General features: G+C 43.7%; 2 protein-coding genes across 6 annotated transcripts in view; one reads left to right on the forward strand and one right to left on the reverse strand.

Annotated features, from left to right (window-relative positions):
* The window catches only part of MYO7B (myosin VIIB), a 55,860-nt gene extending 39,546 nt beyond the window's left edge, over window positions 1–16,314 (forward strand). For all 3 annotated transcript variants that reach the window (XM_040613061.1, XM_040613064.1, XM_040613062.1), the window contains exons 35-49: window positions 250–419; window positions 1,106–1,287; window positions 2,095–2,222; window positions 2,756–2,913; window positions 3,383–3,536; window positions 5,567–5,722; window positions 8,453–8,558; window positions 8,695–8,808; window positions 9,239–9,326; window positions 10,443–10,549; window positions 11,079–11,264; window positions 12,112–12,228; window positions 12,936–13,019; window positions 13,739–13,858; window positions 14,617–16,314. In XM_040613061.1, the coding sequence (XP_040468995.1) occupies window positions 250–419; window positions 1,106–1,287; window positions 2,095–2,222; window positions 2,756–2,913; window positions 3,383–3,536; window positions 5,567–5,722; window positions 8,453–8,558; window positions 8,695–8,808; window positions 9,239–9,326; window positions 10,443–10,549; window positions 11,079–11,264; window positions 12,112–12,228; window positions 12,936–13,019; window positions 13,739–13,858; window positions 14,617–14,700 (1,954 nt within the window). In that variant the 3' untranslated portion in view covers window positions 14,701–16,314. The remainder of the gene's footprint in view (window positions 1–249; window positions 420–1,105; window positions 1,288–2,094; window positions 2,223–2,755; window positions 2,914–3,382; window positions 3,537–5,566; window positions 5,723–8,452; window positions 8,559–8,694; window positions 8,809–9,238; window positions 9,327–10,442; window positions 10,550–11,078; window positions 11,265–12,111; window positions 12,229–12,935; window positions 13,020–13,738; window positions 13,859–14,616) is intronic.
* A 3,790-nt stretch (window positions 16,315–20,104) lies between these two features.
* The window catches only part of LIMS2 (LIM zinc finger domain containing 2), a 29,866-nt gene continuing 23,770 nt past the window's right edge, over window positions 20,105–26,200 (reverse strand). For all 3 annotated transcript variants that reach the window (XM_040613081.1, XM_040613082.1, XM_040613083.1), the window contains exons 5-10: window positions 24,844–24,993; window positions 23,840–23,990; window positions 22,660–22,752; window positions 21,734–21,782; window positions 21,472–21,547; window positions 20,105–20,672 (exon numbers count right to left, since the gene is read on the reverse strand). In XM_040613081.1, coding sequence (XP_040469015.1) covers window positions 20,525–20,672; window positions 21,472–21,547; window positions 21,734–21,782; window positions 22,660–22,752; window positions 23,840–23,990; window positions 24,844–24,993 — 667 coding nt within the window. In that variant the 3' untranslated portion in view covers window positions 20,105–20,524. The remainder of the gene's footprint in view (window positions 20,673–21,471; window positions 21,548–21,733; window positions 21,783–22,659; window positions 22,753–23,839; window positions 23,991–24,843; window positions 24,994–26,200) is intronic.

Below are 26,200 nucleotides of genomic sequence, written 5' to 3' on the forward strand. Positions count from 1 at the left end.
TACTCTAAAAGAAGGGTGCTCTTTTGTCTGTAATGAAGCACTTTTGTACAAAACATGGTGGAGTCCAGAATGAATTTGAACCACTTCAGTCTTTCACACCTACTAACTCATGAGAAGGCAAATTAAGAACTACCAATACTTACTGCAAGGGAGTTGTCTGCAAGGAGGTGTAGGTTCCTTGGCTGGGACTGCAGATGGGTCTGTAAGTGTTTCAGATGCTCTGGTAACAAACCGTTCAATAATACGTAGGGCAGTGAAGTCTTTTGGACAGAGTTGCACTCTCATCACACTTCATGCCGAGGAGTATGTCCTGACATCTGTAAACAGCGTTGTCATTGCTGAACTGGTGGTCATGTTCCTGGAAGGACTGAAGAAGAGATCACGATTCGCTGTGGCAATGCAGGAGAAAAAATCCCAAGGTAAGCCTTAAAACTTTTCTACAGAGTAGGGAAGGATTCTTGAAAGAGCCCACAGCACTTGTTTGAAAGAGCTCAAAGGAAAGAGGGAGAACTTCAGCAGGAGTCCCTTTGCTCCAGAAGGGATGCACAGCGATCAGCACAGCGATGCTGGGCAATAAGGCAATGGGATTCAATACCTTTGCATAAAAATCACTTTTCGTTACTCCTTCTACTTCTTCGCATACTTTACTTAGATAGAACAGCATCAAACAGCTCCAGGCTCCCTGGAAATACTTTCTAGAAAAATTTCATGGAGGTGGTAAACTGGAATTTTCTGTGGAACATAGTTGGCTGGAACAGATAAGGGGGGATTAAAATGTAAACACTAACTTTACCTACTCACAAATATTGAGTTTCTTTCCATGCTTTACTGCCAGTTCTAGACACAAAGTCAGCATGTATTTGAATCAAATGGAGCTTTACCATTGCCCTTGATATACCAAAATCAGGCTGTCAGAGGAGATTTAAATGATTTGTCTGAAGCGTTACTGGATAATTAGCCGTATTTACACAAATCACAAATCACTTTCTATTGCTAATTGAATTCAGGCCTTCAGAATACAATTCCCTTGTCTTTCGTGCTACAATCCTTTTGTGTTTTCTTGGACTGCCAAGCCTGAACAGTACTCCCTTATTCTGTTTTCCAGAAGACCCTGCCATCCTGTCCTTCAAGAAGGGAGACATGCTAATCTTCACTGAAGACAAAAGGCTGGAGGCAAACTCTGGCTGGATCTGTGCCCAGAATGAAAGGACAGGCAAAACAGGGAACGTATTTTTGGAAGAGATCTACATCATTCCTTCTCTCACAAAACCCTCTAGTCAAGTGCTGGTAAGAAAAGCTGTGTACTCTCTTTGAAGTGACTGGAAGATAAATAGTAATAACGATGTTAAATATGATTAAACTTGTAACTGGAAGTTAGTCGTTCCTCCGAAGTCAGACAAGTTCTGTAACTCCTATTGAAGCAAAGCATTTCATTCTGTCCTGTCTGAAAACAAAACTAAAACTAGCTCAGACTCTAAGGTGAAGATCACAGTTGCAGAAAAGCAATGACTTTGCAAAAACCAGTCTTTTTACCATTAGTGATTTCAGTGCCTGGAATTGGTAGCAATTAATGGAAATGGGTGTGCAGTTGAATTTTCCTGCATTCACACTGGGCTTGATTGGTGATCATACGTTATGTCTCAAGGGAAGCTCTAAGTGCAGCAGGTTACTCTAAAAGAATATGCTCTTTGAGAGAGTCGACGTTTCCCATCTATCACTCTGCTAACAATTTTGTCTTCAGTTTTGGAGATTCGGGATATTGGATACTGTGCTAACAAGTACAAAGCTGAAAAAGTGGGGGGAAAACACACTGGGGGTAAGCAGATGCATTTTTAGCCAGTGTTGTGTTTTGGATAATCACATACATTTTGATGGCCTCTACTGTTGAGTCTACGGAATTTGCTTCCTTGAGCTGACTATTTCCAAGTCTTTCTTGAGCCTCTGAAGATGCTGCTTAGGGGACATAAGGCCTCCTGCAGCACAGACTGCTCAGGTTCAGTACGCACCATGTGCACGCCTACGCTGAGTAACACCTGACAATCTGTGCAGAGGCCTGTGTCCATGTGACATCTCCACATGGCTGTATCATTCCAGAGTTTGCTGATGATGTCTCCAGACCAGAGGAGGACAGCTTCACAGAACTCCTACATGGATGAACCTGATGAAGAGGATCTGAGAGTGAAGCCTTACACCCTGGAGGAATTCTCCTATGAATACTTCAGGTGAAACTCTCTGTGTAGTTTTTGCCCTAGGAAAGTTCTTGTTCATCTTCAGTGATCCTTAAAGCCTAGGATGTAATGGCATCTCCCGTTTCTAATTGGGTTTCTTCTTTTTGTTTCCTGTGATTAAGTGTGACTTGGGATGTGCAGAGATTCTGGCACATGGCCATCTTTCATCTGCAGAAATGCGAAGGGAAGGGTAGAAGAACCACAGTTGGACTTCTTTTTTTCCAGCAGGGCCTGTTCTTGCTTCTAACCCCTTCTTCTTCAGCACTTACCAGCTAGTGAGGAGGCACAACATCTCAGGCCTTGGAGAGCAAGGGAAAAATTAGTCTTCTAAAATTTCTCTTTTTGCAAGCCTTCTCCCTTCTGAATCTACAAGATTTTTTGTAGATTTGCCTGTTCTTGTTGACTTGCATTACGAAAGGAGATATGAGGTCAAAGAACATGCCCAGAGATAAGTCTTTGTAGTAATGACTTCCTATGATCATAGCAATACTGATCCAGGAATTTTGTATTGCCTGCACTTCATTCAGGACTCCAGAGAAGGAATCCATCAGCAAAGCTGTTCTCCAGAAATCCCGTGGGCGCAGCCAACTGTGGGCACACTCTAAGGAGCCCTTGAAACAGCCCTTGCTGAAGAGAGCGTGCACAGACCCTGATCTTCGAGATTTGGCCTGTCAGGCCTTCACTGATATCCTTTCACTCTTCCCTTTGGGACCTGAGGACACTCAGGGGAAGGAAGAACTACCACTAAACTCACCTCCATTAAGATAACACGGCACCCACATTACAGGGGATACATTTACATCCAGGTGGGGGCTTTCAACTCTGTTTCCCTTGTCTTTGGAGGAAAGGTTCCTACTCCCTCCAATGCTCCACAACTCCTGATGGCTCAGTTAAGTAGGAACGTGGCTTTAGGAATGACTGAGATTTACTGTATATGCCCAGAGCAAGCAGCTAATACAGTACAAATCCCAGCCAAGCAGTGACCGCTGCACGGGGAAAGGGGGTAGCAGACAGGCAGGGCATATTGTGCCAGACCCTCCTCCCAGTATTTGGTACTTAGGCATCAACAGAGTCACTAACATGTTAGAATCCAAGTGAGACTTCCCATTTATCTTCCAAAACCGGCCTGCTTTTGTCCTTAACAGCACATTCACCCATCATGAAATTCATGGGAGACTATCCCTCAAAACAGACCCACTCCTCTGTGGAAGTCACTGACCAGATATTTGTAGCAGCTATCCAGGAGGAGGTCCTGCGGGATGAGATTTACTGTCAGATTATGAAGCAACTGACTGAGAACAGAAACAGGTACTCACTGGGTGCAAACACCCTGCTTCTGCAGAGCCCAGGGCTCATGTGAAGGTGCTGAGCAGCAACCCTTGCTGCACTCGCGATGGTGCAGGAGCAGCGGGGAAGGATGGCCAGATGTCGGAGTGACACCTACCCTTCCCCCTTTTCCCAGGCAGTGCTGTGGGGGTCGCCTTTGTGGGGCACTCGGGCCCACTGCCCGGCAGCGAGAGGCCACAGAGCAGGACCCTTACCCTTGAGCTGCTGCGCTGCTCCCACCAGTGCTCAGCATCCCGCTCTGCAGAGCACGGCGTGAGGCCGGCGAGGTGTGACTGCAACCCTTTCTCCCGAGGCATCTGTAGAGAAAATACAGCACTGCCCGGAGTTCTTGCACGCTTTCAGTGGCCGCTCTGCCAGCCCTCAGCTGGTTTGCAGTTTCCCAGTGACTGTATTTCCCTCCTGTCAGCACATAGTTCACGTAAGACTTTTTACCACCAGTGAATGCTTTTGAGTACTTCCATTAATTATACCTTTTTTAAAATATATATATATACTTTTAGCAAGTAAAAAAACACTTGCAAAAAAAAAACAACATAAAACAATCCCCCTTGCAGAACAGATTGGTTACACAGGCCCCTGCCCATGCCCAAGTCTCTGAAACAGGCTGGTGGTGTCTTCCCCACTCGTAAAATGAGAATTTGACCTATTTCCAGGCGAACTGAATTGCAAAAAGAAGCTTAAAATAATACTAATTATTAACAAAATGGTCTGTCCTTTTCTAGCTGCATTGTGTCACTGCAAAGCTTACAGCAGGAGCTTCTAGTTTCTTCTTTCTAGTTATTTTCTTACTGTTCCAAAAATATTAAATTTAGTGGAATTTTTACCATGTGTGTAACTATGAAGTGGTAAATTTCCTTGCATGCAGTAAATCTTACAGGCTATTTAACGCATAGTCTGTAACCATGGTGCCAGTGCCATGCCTGAGGTACTCTACCAATGTGGCCACTGTTCTGAGAGGGATCACTGATGTGGAAAAAACAATGCTTGAAAGGTGACTATTTCCATACATTTTCATTAGAACAGCCAAAGCAGCAAATCTTTCACCCTTCCCAGGCTACTGCGCTGTGGACCGTGTCTTGTTCTCACACAGACACACCACCGCTGTTCTACAGAGTATAAATGGGATTAAAATAGCGTGTCTTCATCTGCAAAATTAGAAAAGTAAACGAGCGCAAAGGCAGGGCCTCTTTATCAGTAGTGTCTGGTGCCCGTTCAGAGGCAGACCTGCTCACTTTCCCAACCAGACCCACTTCACACCGTGTAGCGTTTCAGAGCGAACCCTGGGACATGGCTGAAGCGTGTCCTGTTCCTGGCTTTGAAGCTGGAATGACCAACCACCTCCTGGCAGCAGAGCCTTTCTTACTGGTGAGGGTGAGATGCCAGAAGAGCTTCAGCTGGCAGATTTCACAGGTCCAGAGGCTGAAAGAACTGACTTTCTGCCTGAAAATGGCATAAACTTGATCTGGAGCGTTTAAGAGCTGTAAGTACCCCATTACACAGTGCCACCTACAAGCTCATTTTTCCGAGCAGGAGCACACTTAAGGAAAAGGCAGCTGCGTGCAAGTGTTTGGGCCTCGAGCAAAGCTGGCTGGCATGGGGGGCAGGGGAATACAAACAGCTGATGAAGCACAATCCAAATACACTTGAGATTGAGCAGCAAATTGACAGTGGCTTTCCAAGAGGATGGCACCAGGGTCACTGCTGCCAAGATGACTGTTAAACTAGAAGCTTATCTTTATTTCTGAATGATATTTGCAACTGCCATGAATATTTACCAGCCAGGATTTAGCATCGTCTTCGCATATGGGCTGGGGTTAGTGCACAGAAAAGGGCTGCCAGATCCTGCGGGAAGGCTCTGTTGGGTTTGCAGCGCTCTGCTGGATGGCACCACATGCCATGATGGGAGCGTGGTTCTCTTCCTTGTAGCTGGTGTGTGGTCAAGCAAAGAATTCTATGTGGCTGTAGCAGAACAGTCTGCTTCATGTTCACAGGTACAGCGTGACCAAGGGCTGGCAGCTCCTTTGGCTCTGCACTGGCCTGTTCCCACCCAGCAAGTCACTGCTGAAACACGCCCAGAAGTTCGTGGAGACACGTCAGAAGGAAACACTGGCCCTGGAGTGCAGTCGGAGGATTCAGACAGTGATGAGGTAAATGATGCGGCATACAGCCAGCTCAAAGCGTTCAAAAATCACAAATCAGGTGCCCAAAAGTGCACAGGCTAAAATATTGGGACTCCTCCTTTCTTTTCTCTCTTTACATTGCTTTTTTTAGTGATCATTATTTTTAATTCTCTTACGGACTTTGAACCACTAGGAGAAGTCTGTCACAGCTCTACTTTGTTCTTTCACAGAGCTAGCAACATTTTTAAAAGTTCAGCATCACACATAACGGCTTGACTCCCAGGGCTGGGTGTTTCAAACATCCTGCAGGGCATGCAGTTGAAATGAAATCCTGCAATGTCATTGATGAGGTCCTGACCTTGGTTGCCTTTGGTGAGGCAGCACGTCCTTGCCCTCCTTACACGTGCTTGAGGGTCAGTCCTGAGTTCGCTGAATCTCAGCAGCACAGAGCTGCATGCGTGCAGCTAAAAAGACTAGGTTGCACTCTTGGTGGGGTGGCACTGCTGAAGTCACTGACATCTGCAGAGTGCCAAGGTGGCTCTGTTGGTTTTTCTGATGGTGAAGTAAAGCAGATCCATGCTGGGAAGAGAGGATCAACACAATTCCTGTTCTTTGAAGAAACCCAAACGAGCAAAGCCCTGACACACAGCTGCTCAAGCAAGGCCCTTCTCAGTCCGCTAGGCATTACCCCAGTCCTGGTGAGGGTTGAAGCAACAAGGCCTCCAAACCACAGTGCTTCCTGAGCTTCTGAGTGACTTGTTGGTGTAATGAGCGTGACACAACTAGAGAGTGGAAGGGCTACCAGGATTTCAAGGAAGGATCAACTGAACTGTACAGGAAAGGTTTCCCTAGATTCCTCCAGGCACTGAAATTACCCAGCCTGACGCTCTGAGAACACAGTGCTCTAGCATCAAGGTTAACCCCCACATTCTCCCTTCTGGTGCTGCTAGAGTTGCCACCTGCCTGCCACAAAGAAGCTGCCCAGTGATTTCTCCCTCCAGCTCCTCCATCCCCCCCTTTCCCTGAGACTGGGCCCTGTGTGTGCCTGTGAGCCCTGTGGCCAGGCTCGAGGGGAATGCTAACACAGTGGCTGTCCCCCTTGCAGCGCATGGGTTTTGGCACTGCTGGGGAAATGTCACTGCACATTGAACTCGCCTTTGAAGTGCCTGAAAAATGCAGGGCAAGGAATGCTATTCATTGTTCCTTTCTATGGAGAAGACTGAAAATTTCCTGCCTCCCTATATCATGTGCTATTGATGCTCTAAGCCCTGCTGAGCTGTATAGAGCTGCTTTATGGAGCGGGGAAACAGGGAGGGAGAAGCAGAATGGGCTGTTTGGGAGGAGAATTCTATGTGCTAAACTGCCCCTGATCTGGAGCCTGGGGGATGGGAAGAGGAACAAAGACAAATGTTGTTTTCAAGAGCATTTCTTTTCCTAAGGTTAGACCTGCACCTGCTCTTAATAGACTAGACTAGGCGTGTTTCAGTTGGAAGGGACATACAATGATCATCTAGTCCAGCTTCTCCCTGTAAGTAACCTGCTGTCTTTGGAGAGGGGCGAGCAGGCAGCTCAAAGGACTGACTTACAATACGTGCGGTGGAAGCCGGCTGAGCCCCTGGGTACACCTTTTCCTCCATAAACAGCTTTACAGCTTCACCCCCAGACGCCTGGCCAGGGAACCAGCCAGCACCCTGATGGGTATTAAGCAGATCATTCCTTGGCAATTAATTCCTAGCTGAGGCTGCAAGGGGAGATGGCCTTGTGCCTCCCAGCCAAGCTATTGCACTTCCTTGGTCCCCTGTGGCCTCCCTCTGCTGCAGGGCCAGGAATAGATGACTGGGCAGGGCAGGTTCCCCTCCTTATGTGCCTGCACAGTACCAAAGCACATGCTGTTCAACCTGGTTACAGTCAGGTTTTCCTTCTCCAAATGGAACTGCTACCTTATTTCATGGAAAAAAAATATTAGTTTTCAAATCCACAGAACTAAAACTGGATGCCAGACTAAGCTCTCTTCCTGAGAGATCAGCCCAGCGTGACAGAGGACTCTGGCTCATAAACTAGCGTACAAAATCTCCTAACCACCTGCTCTGTGCCAGTGAGGGCAGGAAAACACAGCCCCAGGAGGGAAGGTGCTCGATTTGTCCTCACTTTAACTGTATCAAGGCTTTTGCATGACTCGGACTTTGGGCCGGTTCCTTTGCTCTAGGTATTACTTCAAAGGACTGGGGCTGTGCAGCATAACGCCTCTGGCTCGGTGGTTACGCTCCTGCTCTTACATAAAATGTGTTGCTTCTAGCAGCCCTCTGGACTTTTCCAGTACTTGCCTCCTGAACTGTAACTCATTTTGTGTCTGAATGCATCTCTTTTTGCTGGTACAAGAATTAAATAGAATGCATTTCTCCTCGTGGCCACTGACTTCACACGCTTCAATAACAGCAAGGAAAAACGTTGCTGAAGTCACAGAAGAGGTAATGGTACTGGCTAGGAAGGTGCCTTATGCATGCAGCCTCCTTGCAGAGTAGAACAGACTTTTAACATACACCCTAATAAGACCCTCAGTTTCTTGCTGTTAATACACTGCGTTTGCATTCGGGTGAAGGTCCACTAGAGCCCCCTACCCCCGTGTATCCCCCTCCCCCCGCACAGTACTAGCAGTTTGGATGGAGTCTGTTGTTCAGGTGGAATACTGTTGTTCAACTCCTCAAAGATTAAACATCCAGCACTGATCTCTCTTATGATGGTGGTGGCATTTTCCAGGAGTGGCTCCAGGAAGTGGGCACCTCATCCTGTGGAGGTTGAGGCCATCTTACAGAACAACACTAAGATCTCACACAAGATTTGTTTCCCCAATGATACAGAACAGGTGAGAACTTACTTGTTTTCCCAGCCTTGACCATTTTCCCAGCCATGATGTGTTCATGATAGGAGCACGTTTCAGGACGTTCAATGTTCTCATTTATTCCTCTTCTCTGTGTAACAAGAATCTTGTTATCTCATAGACATTTCATGTGGGAACAAACACCAAAATCCGGACTCTGTGTCAGAACATCGCTTCCAAATTGCAGCTGAGCTCCTGGGAAGGTTTCAGCCTCTTTGTGAAGATTGCAGACAAGGTAACTCCTGAACTATGACAGGACAGCTGGTCTCCTCCCTTCTCTCTTCCTTATTTACCAGACCACCTAAACAACCATATATGAAGCCAAGCAATAGAGCAGGTCACTACTGCTTCTGTCTTACTGAGAGGATACAACCTAGATTTGAACTTCTAGCAGCTGACAATTATTTTGAGTCCCTTGAAGGGGCTGAGTGGAGATGCAGAGTTTTTATCAGTCTGCCAGTACGCATGTGGTACTTAAAGCAGGGAAGCAGCAGGCTGCCTTGCAGCTGCTGGGATAATAGCAAACTGTGTGTTGCATACTGCTGTTCTCTCACTGTAGACAGGGAAAGAAAATTCAGCCTGATACTTGGGTATGTTGGCACAGGCAGTATTTTATATTGTCTGCTAATCCCCCTTTCCCCCCTTCATTGCTTGGCCTCTTCCAGGTGATCAGTCAGAATGAAGCAGACTACTTCTTCGACTCACTAAGACAGGTGACAGACTGGAACAGGAGGAACAAACCAGGGAAAGACGGTAAGGAGAATGCCAGCGTGACAAAAAGCTGCATGAGCTGCTGTGTTAAACTGGGGAAGCAGCAAATTTATCCAGTAGGATTTACTCAGTCTTGGGAAGTGTAGGGTAGAGCCTTATAATATCATTTTTGTTTGTACACACATGGTTACTGCCTGCACCAGCAGTGACATCCAGTGACCTGATGCAGCCAAGCACTGGCTAACAAACATCAGAACATCTGGAGACACATCCCACTCCCCTCCCCCCCCCCCCCAAGATTTTTTGACCTGTTGCATGGAAACACAGCTGGATGCACACCAGTTAGGTTGATCCTCTTTCCAGTCCAAGGCTCGTGCGTTGCCAGATCATGTTATCAGCCAACACATGTAAATAGGTTCTTTGCACTGTGTCACTCCCATCTTGGGTTGTTAGAAAATTGTTGTCTAGATCATTACCTGGTGATACCAAAGCACAAGTTGTGTTGCCAGGGGAACACTTGTTAGAATAAAACAACATAACACTGATGACAGCAAATCTTTGCACTTCACCCCAATGTACAACATACATTTTGAAATCTACATCAAACTCAAACTCCACACCAATTTCATATTCGCTTATCCTGATCTTTGCTTATTTCAGGACAGCTGAGATACAACATCCTGAAGCACTATCTACATATCTAAGACTTTATAACTTCCCTCTTCTCCCCACAGCTGATGCAGCCACTAGGAGCTCTAAAAATCACGGTACAAAGATGTGGGTGCACTAAATCACTTTGTTTCTGTAAACACAGCTGTCAGGGGATGTACCTGCATAACTGTAACAGAATCCAGGTGTGCGGCACATGGGCAGGCAGCTGTCATGAGCACCAATAACAAACCCTCGTACTGCAGGCATCCTCAGCTTCTTCCCCCATCTCTGAAGAGCCTGCACCTTAGATCACTGCATGAGCAGTGTCCAGGAACTGACAATGAATCACATTCTTGGTCATCTAAAATGGCTTTTTGTACTTCTTTGTTAAGTCATTTTGTTACTGTTAAAACCAGAACTACATTTCTGAAGACACTCAGAAGCCATTTAAAAACTGCAGAACTCTGCAGTGATAATGAGAATACCGACAAGATGTTGTTTCCTCAGGGGCTGCTATGTCTGTGGCTTATGAGGTGTACTTCATGAGAAAGCTGTGGCTGAATGTAACTCCTGGGAAGGACCTGAAAGCTGATTCAATTTTTCATTATCACCAGGTAACCAGCTCCCTAAAGCATAAATATAACGGCAGGCAATGTGATCCAAGAAATACTCCTGAGAAATTAAGCCTGCTGGAGTATTACCGTCTCCCTCACCATGGCCTGCATTATAGACCCTCCAGAGGAATGCCTCTGGAGGCCAGATCTCAGCCTCAGGAGTAGATTTATTTCTCATAGTGTTCACACCTTTGATATATTAACGGTTGGACTTGCTGATCTTAAAGGTCTTTCCCAACCTAAATGACTCTATGGTTCTATATTGCTTATGCTAGGAGCGCAGCTCCCTTGTCGAATAGTTCCCTGGAGGTGCTCACCTGGTTCCATAATTGTAGGGAGAATCATAGAAAAGTTTGGGTTGGAAAGGACCTTTAAAGATCATCCAGAGAACCTCCAGGAGCCAAAAGTTCCTGGGATGTCCTTGGACTGTGTTTGGCAAAACTTACGTGCTGACCTCAAAGATTTAGGATGCGTAAGGCAGTGTCTGCTTCAGCCCATTCTGTCTGGATTCAGAGCTGGTCTCTTGTAGGAGCTGCCCAAGTACCTCCGAGGCTACCACAAGTGTTCCAAGGACGAAGCGGTCCAGCTGGCAGGGCTGATTTATAAGGTGCGCTTCAACCATGACCGCACACAGCTGGCAGCTATCCCCAAAATCCTGAAGGAGCTGGTGCCAGACAATCTGCTCCGAGCAATCTCACCAGAGGAGTGGAAGAAGGTAAGAACATCAGCTTTCATTAATTGTACTGCTTCCACAGAGCTTTACGAGAGACAGGCACCGAGCCACACAATGTTTTTGATCTGACGGTCTTTGAAAGCACTATGGAGGGATGCTAGTGGGTGTTGTGGGTTTGCCTCTTACAGTCCAGATTTTCCATCTTCTCTATCAAAGCTCTGAAAGATATCTGCAGGCCTTGACAACTGATTTGAGATGTGCCTCTTTCTCAGAGATACTAATCTATTTTTGCTGCCCAGAAGAAGTTAAGAGATAGGAAAGCCAGTGGTGGGACTGGGGATTTGAGGGTCCCGTAGAGAAACAGAAAACTGAGATGTGTCCTAAATATTTCATAGTTTGGCCAGCAAATCAGTCACCTTGCACCATGCGTGTGCCACTCACTGCAAAAGGCTCTTTTATCCACCAAAAGGCAAGGAAGTTTCAGCAGGTACTTGCCACTTAGTCCACTGAGGAAGACACAGGACACTGCTTCCAATACAGAGGGAAAATGCACCCTACTTGTTTCAGCAAAAAGCGATACGTGTCTGTGGGTGTCAGACACTGGCTGGCTGAATTTTCTTTCAATCCATGCTGCCCATCGGCCCTAAAAGCCATTCCCATGGGCTCCTGGGCTTCCTTCACCCAGGTCATTAGCAAGGAACACTGATGAGGTTCTGGCTCCACCATGCCCCATGGCATGGTAGGCCCTTTTCATTTTCACAGTCTTGCATTGCTGTGGGCAAAAGACTGATCTCGGTGATGATCTGATGCTGTCCTTAGTGCTACTGCTGGACATTGGAAACCTGCCTGGCCCCAACTGAATGGGCTTTGTATCCTCTTTTCTAAACAGAGCATTACTGCAGCATATAGTAAACATGAAGGAAAAACTGTGGATGAGGCCAAGATTGCCTTCTTGAAAATGATATACCGGTGGCCAACATTTGGCTCAGCCTTCTTTGAGGTGAAGGTAGGTTTAAAGGACTGTATGAATAGCTTTGGTAGCAGGCTGGCACTGGGGGTATGGACTGACTATAATTCCGTATCTGTGTAAGTGAGAATACATTATAAAGCTGAATTCCCATCATCTACTGAGAAAAACTCTGTTCCTTGAAGTGGGGAGATGGGTTCTTTATCCATCCCAAACTATGGCTGTTCTTCACTGGCTATGTTGTTATTCCAGTTGTAATACCTAATATTACAACTATGTAGTAGTTGTAGTAGGGGGCTTATAGTTACGTAGATACTTAATTGTCCTGTCATTGTTCTCCACAACAAAATGCTGCCAAATCTTGTATCTCTGGGGACTCTTCCTTCCAAACAGAACTGTACTAATCCTCTCATTCTGCAGTGGATACCCCCAGGAATCATATCCTACTTGCTGCCTTTAATTTCTCCTCCCGAGGCTCTTAAATGGTTTGCAACCAACCATGAAGCCTGTTATCAGACAGCCTAGGAAATAATGGACCTGATTCTGCTTTTATCTAGCAGCTGCTCAGGTCATCCATGTATGGCCAAAAGAGCCAGCCTTAATTACACAATACTGAAGACCTTTATGTTTTAGTGTTTATTTGGTAAAGTGAACAAACAGCAATGGACACTGTTAAAGGTCACTATGCACCTGATGTAGATAATTTCTTCATTTCCTGCTTATCTTGCTCTGTTACTCATTTATAGCAAACCTCGGAGCCAAATTTCCCAGAGATTGTGCTGATTGCAATTAACAAGCAAGGAGTCTCACTGATACATCAGAAGACAAAGGTAACAGTTGCTTCTCAAGAATCTATCTAAGGAAGGATTTAATTGACCATGCTAGTTTAGGGACAGCAACAGGACCATCTCCCTGAACGGCAGGGGAGGAGAGACACCCCCTCTTCATTTTCTGTGTGAAACCAAAGAAAATGTTACTGCCCCAAATCACTTCTTTGCAGTTTCTACACTGGGAAGGAAACAGTGTAGAGCATCTGAGAAAGAAGTGGTAATCACGATGGAGCTGGGCAAAGTGGTAAGATCAGACGGATGGACGGATGCACAGCGCACTAGGGAACCTGCTTCAGAAAAAAGCTTTGCAGGAGGCCCAAGCTGTCTAAAAGATCAGGTCGAATGACAGTGTTCACCAGCTCTCTAACCCAAACAGTCTGTCCTTACCACGTTCCCAGGCAAACGCATTTATGAATATCACTATTTGCTTTTAATAAGAAAACAAATATCCAGCGAGTTTTAGATTATGTAAATATAATGGCAGTGTGCTAAGGCAAAGATGAATACATAATGAAAGGAAGTCTCGTTAGGGTGATAGACTCACCTGCTTGAAGAAAATACAATATGTCACTAGTCTGGATGCAAGACCTACCTTGATCCACTGTGTGTGTAAGTGAAGTGGGAGAGAAAAAGAATGCTCTGGCTCTACAGGTTTTCTTACATAACAGCCCGTTTTCATTTCAGAAATGTTCTATAGTTCCCTTTGTTTCCCCACACAGGACATTTTAACAGTCTACCCCTTCAACAAAATCTCCAACTGGAGCAGTGGGAGCACATACTTTCACATGACAATAGGGAACCTAGTACGAGGAAGCCGGATCTTATGTGAGACTTCTCTGGTAAGAAGGGCTTTGTCAACTTACAAGAAAGTCCCAATTTTTCCTTTACATCCAGAATTGCTACTAAACAATGGTGCCAAACCAGATGTTAAAACCAGTGCAGATACAAAAAACATTCACTGCTCTGTCAATAAAACCGCAGTTTAGAACTGGCTCAGTGCTAGATCTGATGCAAAGACATAAGCCACAGAGACAAGGAAATATAGTACTTTCCAAATTCTTCCCATACATCAAAATTTTATCTATCCAAGACATTAAGGCTGCACTTAACCACAAAACTACAGAAGAGGCTTTTTGTCTTGCATGGTTTGATCCAGCTATGCAGCAATGCCATCCTTATAAGATTTTAACTTTTCAGTGAGTGGTACCACCATTTTAAGAATCCGTTTCAGATTGTCCACAGACTCAGACAAGTATCACTGTATTGATATTTAAAGGCAAATTTGTAAAGATAACATAAAAACATTTATGGGCTAACTTCTCCTACAGGAAAGCTTGGGTTCTGAAATACAAGGTGTCAATCTATATAACAAACGACAAGGAGACAGTTACAGCTATGCTCTGTAAAGTTTGGTAAGTCTATGAAGGGAAGAGCAGAGGGAGGAACAGATAAATAATTATCAAAAGTGATAGCTGTTGGAAGAGGAGATGTCCACGCAGAGAAGAACCTAAGAAGACGACAGACCAGGGAGGAACTGATAGTTATTTTTGCTTTGGGAGCTCTCTGAGAGACTTAAGACTTCTTTCTTCTCTGACAGGGTTATAAAATGGATGACCTGTTAACATCCTATGTACGCCTGCTAATGAATGCTGTAAACAAGCAAAAGAACCTCCCAGCCTGAGAGTGGAAACAGAACCCACGACCTGCATCTGTGCCAAACTACCTGTCGTTTCATCTCCCAGAGGAAATGCCATTTAAAAAAATACTAATCTGGATGATCAATCTGATCACACACTGAATGAACTGTGTGGCTGAAATATTACAAGCGAAGCTCAAGTGAACATGTGCTTTCAAATATCCATAACACTTGTCTGTCTTAGATGTAGTATGAGAATTCCTTTCAGAGTTTGGATTTAGAGAAAGTTTAGCTGGATTTTAACGTAATATGGGGGCAGAGGAACCCTAATACCAGAGCCTATTCTGATACTCTGCATCTGCTCCATTCTTAAAGACACACACACATCTTCCTTTTGGAAAGAAAGTGTCCCCTTGTTGTATATGCTCTTACCAAATGCATAAACTCCTTGAGTCTTTGCAAACAATGGTAATGTTATTTTTTTCCTCCTATTGGAAACTCTAAGAGTGGAGAAATGCCCTTTAGTAGCAGGATAACTGGACACCCTGAAAGGAAAGATGCTGGGTTTCATCACTAGCTTAGGTGCTGCAAGTTACAGTAGACTATGACAGCGAGTGACTGTCACAATATAACTGTCGTTCCTGTGTGCTGCTAACTTAGCAGGCTGTCCACTGGTTTACCATTGCCTTGGTTAAATTAAATAGTTTTCTTTCTTCCACACTTTATAATGCACTTGGAAATTAAAAACTGCTTTGTACTATGCCATTTCTAGTAAGCGTAAACTCTGAAACGAGTCTTGATTTTGAGTCCATTACTTTTAGTCAGCTGCTCCCATTTCAAGTTATAGATGTTCTATTCAGTGCAAATCAGAATCAAAGAACTCAGTCTAACAGACCTCTGTTCCAAAGAGGCTTTTCTGCTCTATAAAAATGTTCTCAGCTCGGAGTTATGCAGACATTCATTCATGAGACAAGAGTAATAGCTTTAATTTCTCCTGATCTTTTCTATTTCCTGTTTAGTAACAGCTTTGAGTGGTAAAATTTGATTCAGCACTTGTTCATGTCTCAGACCTTCGTAAACATGCAACTTTGGTCCTATAGGAACCCGAGCGTACTTGGAGCGTGTAAAGCATATACGCACTGTAGTGGTAGTAAGCTTAGATGCTTACCCCGTCAGAGAACACGCGCTCCTTCCTCAATGACAAGCCCTCCCTTGCTCGCAGTGAAACACGGACACGTCTTAAAGCATTTACATCAAGTTCCTTGAGACACAACCTGGCAGTGCTGGAAAAGCAGCTCTGCTAGGTCTCTCAAATTTGCCAATGTACGCACAATGGTTCTCTTGTTCCCTCAGATGTGTGTGTGTGAAATTCAGACGCTCATGGGAGTTCTGTACATGGGTGGCAGGGAAGAGCCCCGCTGTCTCTGTGCATCTAAATGAGTGCCACACTTGTCAGGATAGTTGATCCTTTTGCATGCAATTAGATATTCCTGCTGTTATGTCCATTGCTGGCAATGGAAATGTTTGAGACTAATGACTTTGATGTCTGATCTAACTGGCTGTAAGTAAGAAGAATTCAATACTTCACCTGTACAAAAAGAAATCCTGCAGCCAAACTGTATTGTTTCTGGTTTTTAAATAAACACTGCAGAAAATCAACCACAACGTCTTTTCTAACAAGAAAATGGAATATTCGCTCTGGATCTATGCAACCCAAACCTACCAAACATCCACTACAGCCTGTAAATGATCACAGCACCCCATCTACGTGTCATATACACAACACAATTCACATAGTACAGCCTCTAACAGGATGATATCCCTTTCTGCACATCATCAACCAACACATCACCACAGAAGCAGCACAGATCCAAAATGTGAATTCACCATGACAGCACCATCAGATTTGGGCAATTCCCAGAGTTCCTCAGAGTGCATTATGTTCTCTGGCTCAGCGTTGCACATTTTTTACTGTACAATATACAACTTTTTTATATTTGGTTTTTGTGTGAAGATTTAAAATTTATTACAGTTACCTTTATTACAGGAGCATGAAAAGGTACGGTGTTACAACATTTCAATCCACAATCATATTTTGGTTAGACAGCACAAGCAATGTGTGATAAACGAGACATCCACGCGGTGCAGAATCCACACTGCTCATCAAGGCCTGAACCAAGGCCAGTAGCTGCTAATTCTTTTACTTAGTCCATACCATCCTCAGCACTTAATAGTGCTTTACAGACTAGTACAACCACACTTATTACATGTTCACCTGCAATCTATTCCTTCACCATCCAACCACTTTTCAAAAAAGTAGTCAGCCACATCATCTCATACAAAACACACCGCATCTAGAAACTCTCTGTACAGAAGGCCGAACAATATTTCCCTACATTGCACAGACTGCTGTAAAAATAAAGACCATGATGCAAACCCTAGAGAGCAGATTAGGTTGCTATAAAGAAAGATTGTAAGTGATTTAACATACCCTTTGAATACAAACAAGCTTCATGTAATGTGGTTTCTAAAAGCAAAACCATTTTCAAGTGTACTCAGTGAATATTAGTGATTTTAATTCAGTATGTATAAATATGAATGTAAACTATAAAAGTATATAATGAGGCAACAGCTTTCAGTAGATGTAGACTTCTAAGCCAAGTTCCACCTTGATACAAATCTATACTCCCCAGCGGTGTGACACCTAGGATGAATTTGGCCAGCATGTCTATTTGCAGCAGTGGAAAAAAGCATGCCGCTCGTTTCTGACTGAGACATTGACTTCATTTCAAAAAAACAACCAAACCCCACCTGCCAGCCGATCAACACACTAAGGAGAATTCCTAAATCTGCATTATATTCTACTCAGTTTTTTAAAAGCGGGCTCAAAGTAGAGGAAGATGCATTTATTTAAACTATTTATAGTTATTTCTCCTACTCCTTCAATTCCACTGTCCCACAAAAGGAACATCACTAATCACTACCGTAACTGCACATTGCAGGCTGCTATGAGCAGGAGTATTAGAAAAGTAATTATAAAAAATTAATAATTTAAGAGATACTAAAAGAACATTACACTCCACTAATACAGAGGTCAGGGATTATGATGACAATTTCCCTCCATTAATTTTGGGAAAAGCTCTGAAGATACGGACATAATCCAAATCCTAGAAAATGGAACAGCTTACCAAAGAAAATTATATCAAATATCCTTTTAACACTGAAGCTTACTAGGTCTGCTGAATTTCTAACATGGGACAAAGCAAGAGCACACACTAAATCTCTGCTTGCAGTACAAAAGTAATTCCGTTCACCTCTACGTACATGCATTTTCCACTGCTGAATTTGGAGAGTGGCCACTGAAAGAATATCACCTATCGCCTGCTAGATACACAGTCTTTCCATATTTGCCAGCAGCTATGCAGCTGTGTGTTCCCTCATTGTCTTCCCACCAGGCTGAAGATACACAGCTGCTCAGATCTAGCATTAGACATGGCCCGAGACTGATTATAGGAACAGACCGGAATGCTTTATGCTGAGAAGAAACTGCATAACATACTGACCTGCACCTACACCGGTAGTTCTTGTGGCTTACGCTGTGAAAAAAGATGCCAAAGAACAGGCTTACAGGACCGGTCTTCGCAGTGGCCACGTACTCCTGCACCAAAAGACATGTTGCTCTTTGTGCCCTTAACTAAAAGGCCATTTAAAGGCTGGTGGGAGAAGAGTGACTAGCCACATGTTCTCCTAAAGCAGTGACAAAAGCAGCTACTATTACTGTAATCTACAGTGCACGTTGGTCAGAAAAGGATGGGAGAGAATACTGTTAAAGTGAGGCCTCTCCCCTCATCAGCATTACAGTGGGTGCAGTATACCCCAGCTGAAAGTTTATGGGAACTCACGGAAACAAAAAGCAAAGCAGCTGAAGGAAATGGAATTAGCAAAGCCAGTATACCTAAGAGATGGCCTTGCACGTGGGAGACCTGCACACAGTTAACCGGGACTTCCCACCGCTGCTGTGATACCGCCGGTAGCTTTTCATGGGTAGTAGCTACAGCAAGCGCGTTAACAGCTACCAGTGCTTTAGCTACCACCTTGTTCAGATCTATTCTGAGCCAAGCGTGATGGCAGTGAGGACAATTTTACGGTAGATTATTGCCCCAGTCCAGTTGCTGCTCACACATACAAGTGAGGAAGCTTAAACTTCTTGCTAATTCGCCTGGGGCCGCAGGTGGTGCCTAGGCCCAGCTGCCATGTTCCTTTGACCCACTGAACTAGCCGTTTTTTGGAAGATTTAAATCATGCAAGGGAAAGAAGTCCTCCAGTGCCTTTCATCCTGTCCACTTCGCAAAAGGGCAGGCACAGTCTCCAACTATTCATGGAACGGGATTTTCAGGCTGCTCAGCTTAGTTTGGCACAAGAAACTAGAGGTGACACCTCCAGAGGTCTCAGAAGCACACTGTGATTATACGACACACAAGTGGACTCAGAAACAGCACTGTTAATGGCTCACCCCTAAAGAAATATTGAGAATGTTCAAAACAAATAAATTTCTCAGCACCTTGGGTTGTACTAGCAGAGACAGTAGGACCAGTGAAACTTCACTAGTGAGAGGCAAAATACAGAGCAGAACTATGTGCTTAAGATGTACAGATTCACGTCTGAGGTCCTGTTTTACACTCAGGTCTTTAGGTACACTTCTTAAGAAGAAAAGTGATGGGAAATTATTATTTGGGTGAAAATTTTAAGAAAAATACTCCCTGGGTTTCTTCTGGATAAGAACACATTTGCTACAAACTGTAAATATTAGTAACCACTTCATGTAATTGGGCTTTCTGGAGCACGACCAACAAGCATATACTCATCTTCCAAATAAAGTGAGAAGGCCAGAAAAAGTGAACCGCTTGAATCGGTACCATATTATCAATTTGATTTCATCGTGCAAAAGAACAACCAAGACCCAGTCACATTGCCTCAAGAAATGTCAGCTATGCCAGTGGATACGACATGTTTTATGTTGACCCCTAAAAGCTCTAGTATCCATGTAGCAGTAGTAGAGAACGAACTGAGAAAATTATAGTGTCAGTTTCTAACAAAATCTTTTGTTTCCCATAGCCACCTCCCCCTTAAGGAGGACCCAACTATTCCAAAGAGGCTGGCATGACCTTGACAAGTGAAATCTCCTCAGTACTGAACAGGGAAGCAGCAAAACAAACTTTTTCAGCTTCAAACGCTGGACCTAAGCCAGACAAGCAGGCAGTGCAGATGCCATAACCATTGGTTCCTGGGCTTTCCCAGTAAGCCTGCCAACCAGAAGGACTGGACAGCACCTGTATATGCTCAGCAGGGATGCAGAGAAAGACCAGAATATTTTGCATGTAGCAAAGAGTGACAGCTTTCAGAATATTTGCCTACATATTAAAAAAATAAAAAATGTCTTCACCCAGGGTGAGAAGATAAATTTTTATGCTTTAACTGAAAAAAAGCAAATCACACATTTCTTCCACCCCTACACTCCACCACTGTTCCCAAATTCTTTAGACTACAGAGGAATGGAGAACTACAATTCAACTGAGGAAGGGAAGACCGTGTACAATTCCACAAAGGCAGAATAAGTTGTTATTGGCAAATTAACAACCAGCCTGTAAACTGCTCAATCAGAAAGTCATCATCTTCTTTCTGCCAGTGTTGACAGACAATTGCTTGAGAAAAAGGGATAGTCAAGATGCAAGCTACATTACCAGAAGCAAGGCAAGGTACTACTTATCTTTGGTTTCACTTGTTCCTAGTAATTGTCTCTGTAATCAACGGCTGCTGTGAGCAGTCGCTTATGACTGTCAGAGTGCAGTCAGTAGACTGACAGACCTGTTTAAGCAGAGTTTAAATCCAGAGCTTTGGGATGTGCCTTCTTGGATGCCAGCTCTGACAGCTTCTTCAGGCGTTTCTTCAGCTCCAGAGGGAACTTCTCATAGCACTTCTTGCATACAGGCTTCATGTCAAATTCCACAAACTTATTCCTTTAACACAAAGAACGGCAGCTATTAAAGTGGTATTTGCAAACTATGTGCTTCACTAAACCAAGTTTCCATGCACCTATGTAAATGCTGCTGTTTGTTTTCTACCGCCCATACAAAACAACTCACTCCCCCATCTGGTCATGTAAGTACAGAGACTGGGTTCCCATCAGGGAACTAGGGTCTTCAGTATTGCGAGTTCAATAAGGAGCAAAGTTTTGCTATATATTTGTATGTAACAGTCTAGAATAATAATGTTGTTATAGAATGGAAATCTCACTTCAAAGGTCCTCTTTGTGAAGAGTTAGAGCTCCTTCATATACAAGGCCAGTGGGGTCAATCCATCACAGTAGGATCAGGGTTTGAAGCGGAGGAAGGATAAATGTAGGATCGCTTTCTTTTCTGTCCTTCTACATACTGGAGGTAACTAGCATAACATTTTCTTTCAAAATAATCTACACAACTGTAAATACTGTCACTGAGGGGAGCATCCAGACTAAGGAGACATGGAGGCACAGGTAGTTCAGGACAGGCAGTTACTTTAAGTGTAGACCCTTCCCTCTGTACTGCTGAATGAGTTATCCTCTTACCAACCTACTTAGAGAACAGATTAATGAAGGAAAAGAAATTGGAGGGGATGCTGAGCCCCCGCTCCCTTTTAGTTCTGAAATCAGTGGAATTATAAGCACAGAGAAAAAGCATACTGCCCCTCAGAGAGGCACTGACTCAGGGCTCCCCCAGGCTGATACCCTGCCTTAAGGGCAAACATCTCATATGGTCCAAAATATAAACACTGACTTACTTCAGTGTAAGCTTGATGTTGCAGGTGGAGCACGAGAAGCAATTCACACACCAGGCCTTGTTAAGAGCTGATACCACTGCAAAAGCAAAAGCACAAAATAAGAGGAAACTGTCGGAATATTTGAATTCGGATTTGTATCCAAATTCAAATGAGGCCAGATGTGAAAAGAAACACTAGTGCCTTGCAACTGTGGTACTGCAACAGCTGCACTAACAAATGGAACAAGGACAGCAACCCAAAACAAGGAGAGAACAAATCTTACCGTCTCCCTCTATCACGTGGCTGCAGTTGTAGCACACATCTCCAAAGAGCTGCACAGCAAAAAAAATAAGAACAGGAACTCATGTTACTGACTGCTCTTGCTCCCCAAATTACACAGCTGGTGTGAACATTAAATCCTAACAATCAAAGAATTCCCAGACACTGCAGTAGCCCCCAAATATACCAATTTAAATCTTCTGAATAACTTCTCATACACTTGCCAAATAGTCTATGTTCCTTTGGATCTCATACCACTAAGTACTACAAAACCTTTTTTGTTGATGCCTCACACTCTACCACTGTTATGTGATTTTAAAGTCCTGTACAGGTGGCAATTTGGAGAAAAGAGGATCGGTGAAGTATGGTACTTACTGTAGACAAACATCTCCTGATGCTTAACTATAAACATAAAAATAAAACCTAGAGCCACTCTCAAAACAGTAACAATTATCTCTGAAGAAGTAGACCGCTTTATCTGACAGAAGAAAATACCAAATTCATAGCTGTGCAGTAGACTCATACAGAAAAAATACGTTTGGGTTGGCTTTTGAAACATATTTCTCTTATGCTTTAGACAGGACATTTATCTTAGGCCCATGGAAGCAAGTAATTGTCAAAGAAGTCCGCACAAATAGTTTTGGAGTAAAATTACAGAGATTCTAATCACAACCCACAGCCAGTATTTTTTTTTGTCAATGGCAAAAAGAAAAATCAATATCCCCATGGAACTTCTATTCTGTTCTTAGCATCACCTTTCAGACCTACCAAGAAAAACTAGTTTTTCTGTTAAATTTCACTAATATCTCAATATTGTATTGCCTCTACAAATTCAGATTATGCAAAATCTGCATAGCTTTGCATATGTAAAATGCAAAAAAGCATTTGTCAGTCAGAGCAAGTACCTGCAGTCTAGATGACAGAATTTACCTGGTTATAGTGAGTTTCACAATAAGCCAGTCCTTTTTTCTCATAGTGTCGGTGCCCCAAGAATGGCTTCTCACATTTGGCACAAACAAAATGCTGTAAAAGACAAAAAAATAAGACATTTATTGGCAGGCAAAGCGACCCCTCCATCACCAAGGGAAAACTTGCATGGCTACAAATCATGGTTCAATACAAGATAATCATTGAATCACAGAACGGTTGGGTTGGCAGAGACCTTAAAGATCATCTAGCCCCAACCCCCCTGCCACGGGCAGGGACACCCCCCACCAGCCCAGGCTGCTCCCAGCCCTGTCCAGCCTGGCCTTGGGCACTGCCAGGGATGGGGCACCCACAGCTGCTCTGGGCAGCCTGGGCCAGCGCCTCGCCGCCCTCACAGGGGAGAATTTCTTCCTAACGCCTCATCTAAATCTACCCTCTTTCATTTTAAAACTTTTACCCCTTAATGCTTTAATGAAGGAAGAAAAATCTTTATGGAAAGAATAGAAAAGAGGAAATATTTAATTTACTATAGTAATTAAGGATTGCATCAAAGATAGGTAGAAAACCTGCTGAATGGACAACTGTCTTGTGTCTATACTGACAGACTTGTGGACTATCATCTTGTTTGTTTCAGAGAAGAGAAAGAGCTTCAAATGAGCATCATCATCTTTCTCTGTTCAAGCCCTTAGGAGGCTTAAATCACTAAAAAACTTCAGAGCAAGCTGTGACAACTCAGCTGAAAGATATAAAAACAATGAGCTGAAAAAGCTTAAAAAGCAAGAATTGCACTGGCTCTGCCTACATTACAAATTCCAACACACTTATGAATCTGTTCACTGGGGTTGGAGGTGATATATCTAAGTACCTCGCAGTAAATACGTAAAGTTATTATTAAGTAAATGCTGTTCAGTAAACCATATTCTGCAAGAATCTTTACAACACAACTCGGGCATTTTAAAACTAAGGTTATTACTGTTGTGAAAGCAGAGCTTTCTTAAGCAACCTTGATGACCCTGCCATACTCATTCACTCACATATGGTGAAGGCAATCTGAAACACAAGCAATTGTTTTTCGTCTGAATTCCTGTATTACAGATCACAGAAACGTCTACAGCTTCCAAGCAATACTAGCCCTCTTCCAAAATGGCTCCTGAAGGAAGTTTCAGGTTCAAAGAGACCTCACCTCGACATGCCACTGCTTTCCCAGAGCATTGACCACTCGTCCCTCGATGGGCCTGCGGCAGGCTCCACAGATGGGGATCCCCATCTTGTCGTGGCAGGGCAGGCAATACAGTTCTCCCTTCAGTTCCCGGGCCTCAGCAGTCAGCTCCTTCCTGCAAACGCAAACATGTCCCTCAAGTAAGAACACCAAGCGAAGCTCTTTAATTCCAGAGGTGACGTTTTGGAAGACTAAACTTGAAAGTTAACATACTTCAGCAACTTTCGTGCTACAAATGCAGAGTTGTTAAATTAAGCTAGTGAAATACTGTTTTCAACTCATCTTTCTAAAACCGCTTTCTCAGTTTGCCTGACAAGAGAACTCACGTGGAGTATAATGTCTTTGGCTAGATACTCTAGCAGAAATAGGAGGTGTGCTTACATGGAAAAATGCAGTGTCATATAAAAAATCCAGCTCTCTTTGAATGGGATAGCTCAGGTACCAGGACCATCCTAGTCGTGCTCAGCACCGAGCCATTTACTTTATTCTTCAGCACCGTTGCCCATTCTAGGGCAGTGCTGTGCTCCAGTTACACTGCCTTCGTGGCAAATAGGTCAGGCAGGTATCGGCATGGAAATGGACTTTGTCAGGCAGAAGACTGACACAGCTCACCAGGTCATCTTTTTTTTCTACCTAGGAATGCAACGTGAAACTATTTTGAATAGCCTGGCAACAGCTACCTTTGGACAACACTGTTACTGTAATCTACACAAGTCTTTCAGATAACTTCATACCAACGAACTATTTTCAGGAACTATTTTCATTTTAAGCATAAAATACTGTCGTTCAAGTTTAGGATTAAAAAAACATTGAATGGCAAAATAAAACTAAAGTTCCTGTAGGTTTTCTAAATTTCTTTTGATTTCTCCTGACACAATTTCTTTTTGTTCAACAACATGAAGGCAGCAAAGTTTAGGCCTTGGAAAGGATTGTCCTTTCTTGTCAGAGTTTAGAATATGAGAACATACCCACAGTGGGTGCAGTTGAAGTGATCTGGATGGTAGGAATCATTCCTAAACATCAGAGGCTGCTCATCGATTATCAAGTGGCACTTCTGACAGATGTACTTGCCCAGTCCCTTAGCTTTTTCACGGTTATGGCATGGCCTGCACAGATGCCTGGTTGAACAAAGTAAAGAAAATAAAATATTAAGAAATTCTTTCTCCTAAAACAATGTATAGTGCATGATGTAGGATGTACTTTATGTTACAGAATAAGTGTCTTCTGAGGTCAGACTAAACATAATTTAGTTTAGCATCTTGTCTTTCACACCAGTTGCACAGAAAAGGATACGTGGATAGAGTAGTCACAGAGTTCTATTTCCCTAGAACACTCCTCCAATATTCCCTGATCTACATCCCATCAAGGATATCAGTCTTATTCTTCCAGGCATCCTTTCCAGTTCTTCTAGATCCTTTTTGAGAGGTAGGCAAGGAAAGGTGGCAACACCCTCTCTCTATTACTAACTATGGGATCCAGCCATGCTAACGGCATTACAGCACTGGGAAGGAGTCAAGAAGAGAGAATAAAGAATATTAAACCAGAGCACATTGCTTGAATGTTTTTACCACGACTGGATTCCTTGGTCTTCAGTAGCTGGGACGAACAAGAGACCACTGAATACTAGCTCTTCTGCCTACAAATTCCTTCTAGTTCTAAGTTAAAGAAAATAAAGAACTACACAATTTTATGTGGTAAATGTTACTGTGTTCCTATCACATGTTCTAGAAGATATTATAAGTACAGTTCTGAGCAGGTAGGTAAGCCAAATTTCTGATAGAAAAGCCTGAGCAAAGGCATAAAAAAACCTCTGTAAAGGCTGACAGAACCCAACAGTTCTATCCCAGTATTTCTCCGAGGAGAAGCTGTTCAGTTTACTTGCCTATTACCTACCCCTCTAGTTGCAATGCTGCAGGCTGGGGAGAATTTATGGTAACATGAAAATGGCAGGGGAATGACTTCTGGGGGTTTCTTTGTCACAAAACAGACAAGCCTGCTTAATTCCTTTCACTGTATCGCTATGTGAAACACTCACTCAGATTTACAGGTCATTCTCAAAAGACATCAGACAAAAGGAGAAGTTCAAATGCAAAGAGTAGATTTATGGCTGAAGTAGTGGGTTCTTTGCAGAGCCCCTTCCAAAATTCTGCTGTGATGAATCACTTACCCTTAGATCCGTGAAATGAGGGTAAGAATACAACACAGATGTTGTTGTGAGACCTCAAACATTTATGACCCTCAGCTGGCAGGCGCCTGTCTAAGTGCTAAGTATCATTATTATTCTCTCCAAATCTGAGTCCTCCTGTCAGCAAGTGTCTCTCTCCA

The sequence above is a fragment of the Falco naumanni genome, chromosome 13, assembly GCF_017639655.2.
Source record: "Falco naumanni isolate bFalNau1 chromosome 13, bFalNau1.pat, whole genome shotgun sequence".
Taxonomy (NCBI): Eukaryota; Metazoa; Chordata; class Aves; order Falconiformes; family Falconidae; genus Falco; species Falco naumanni.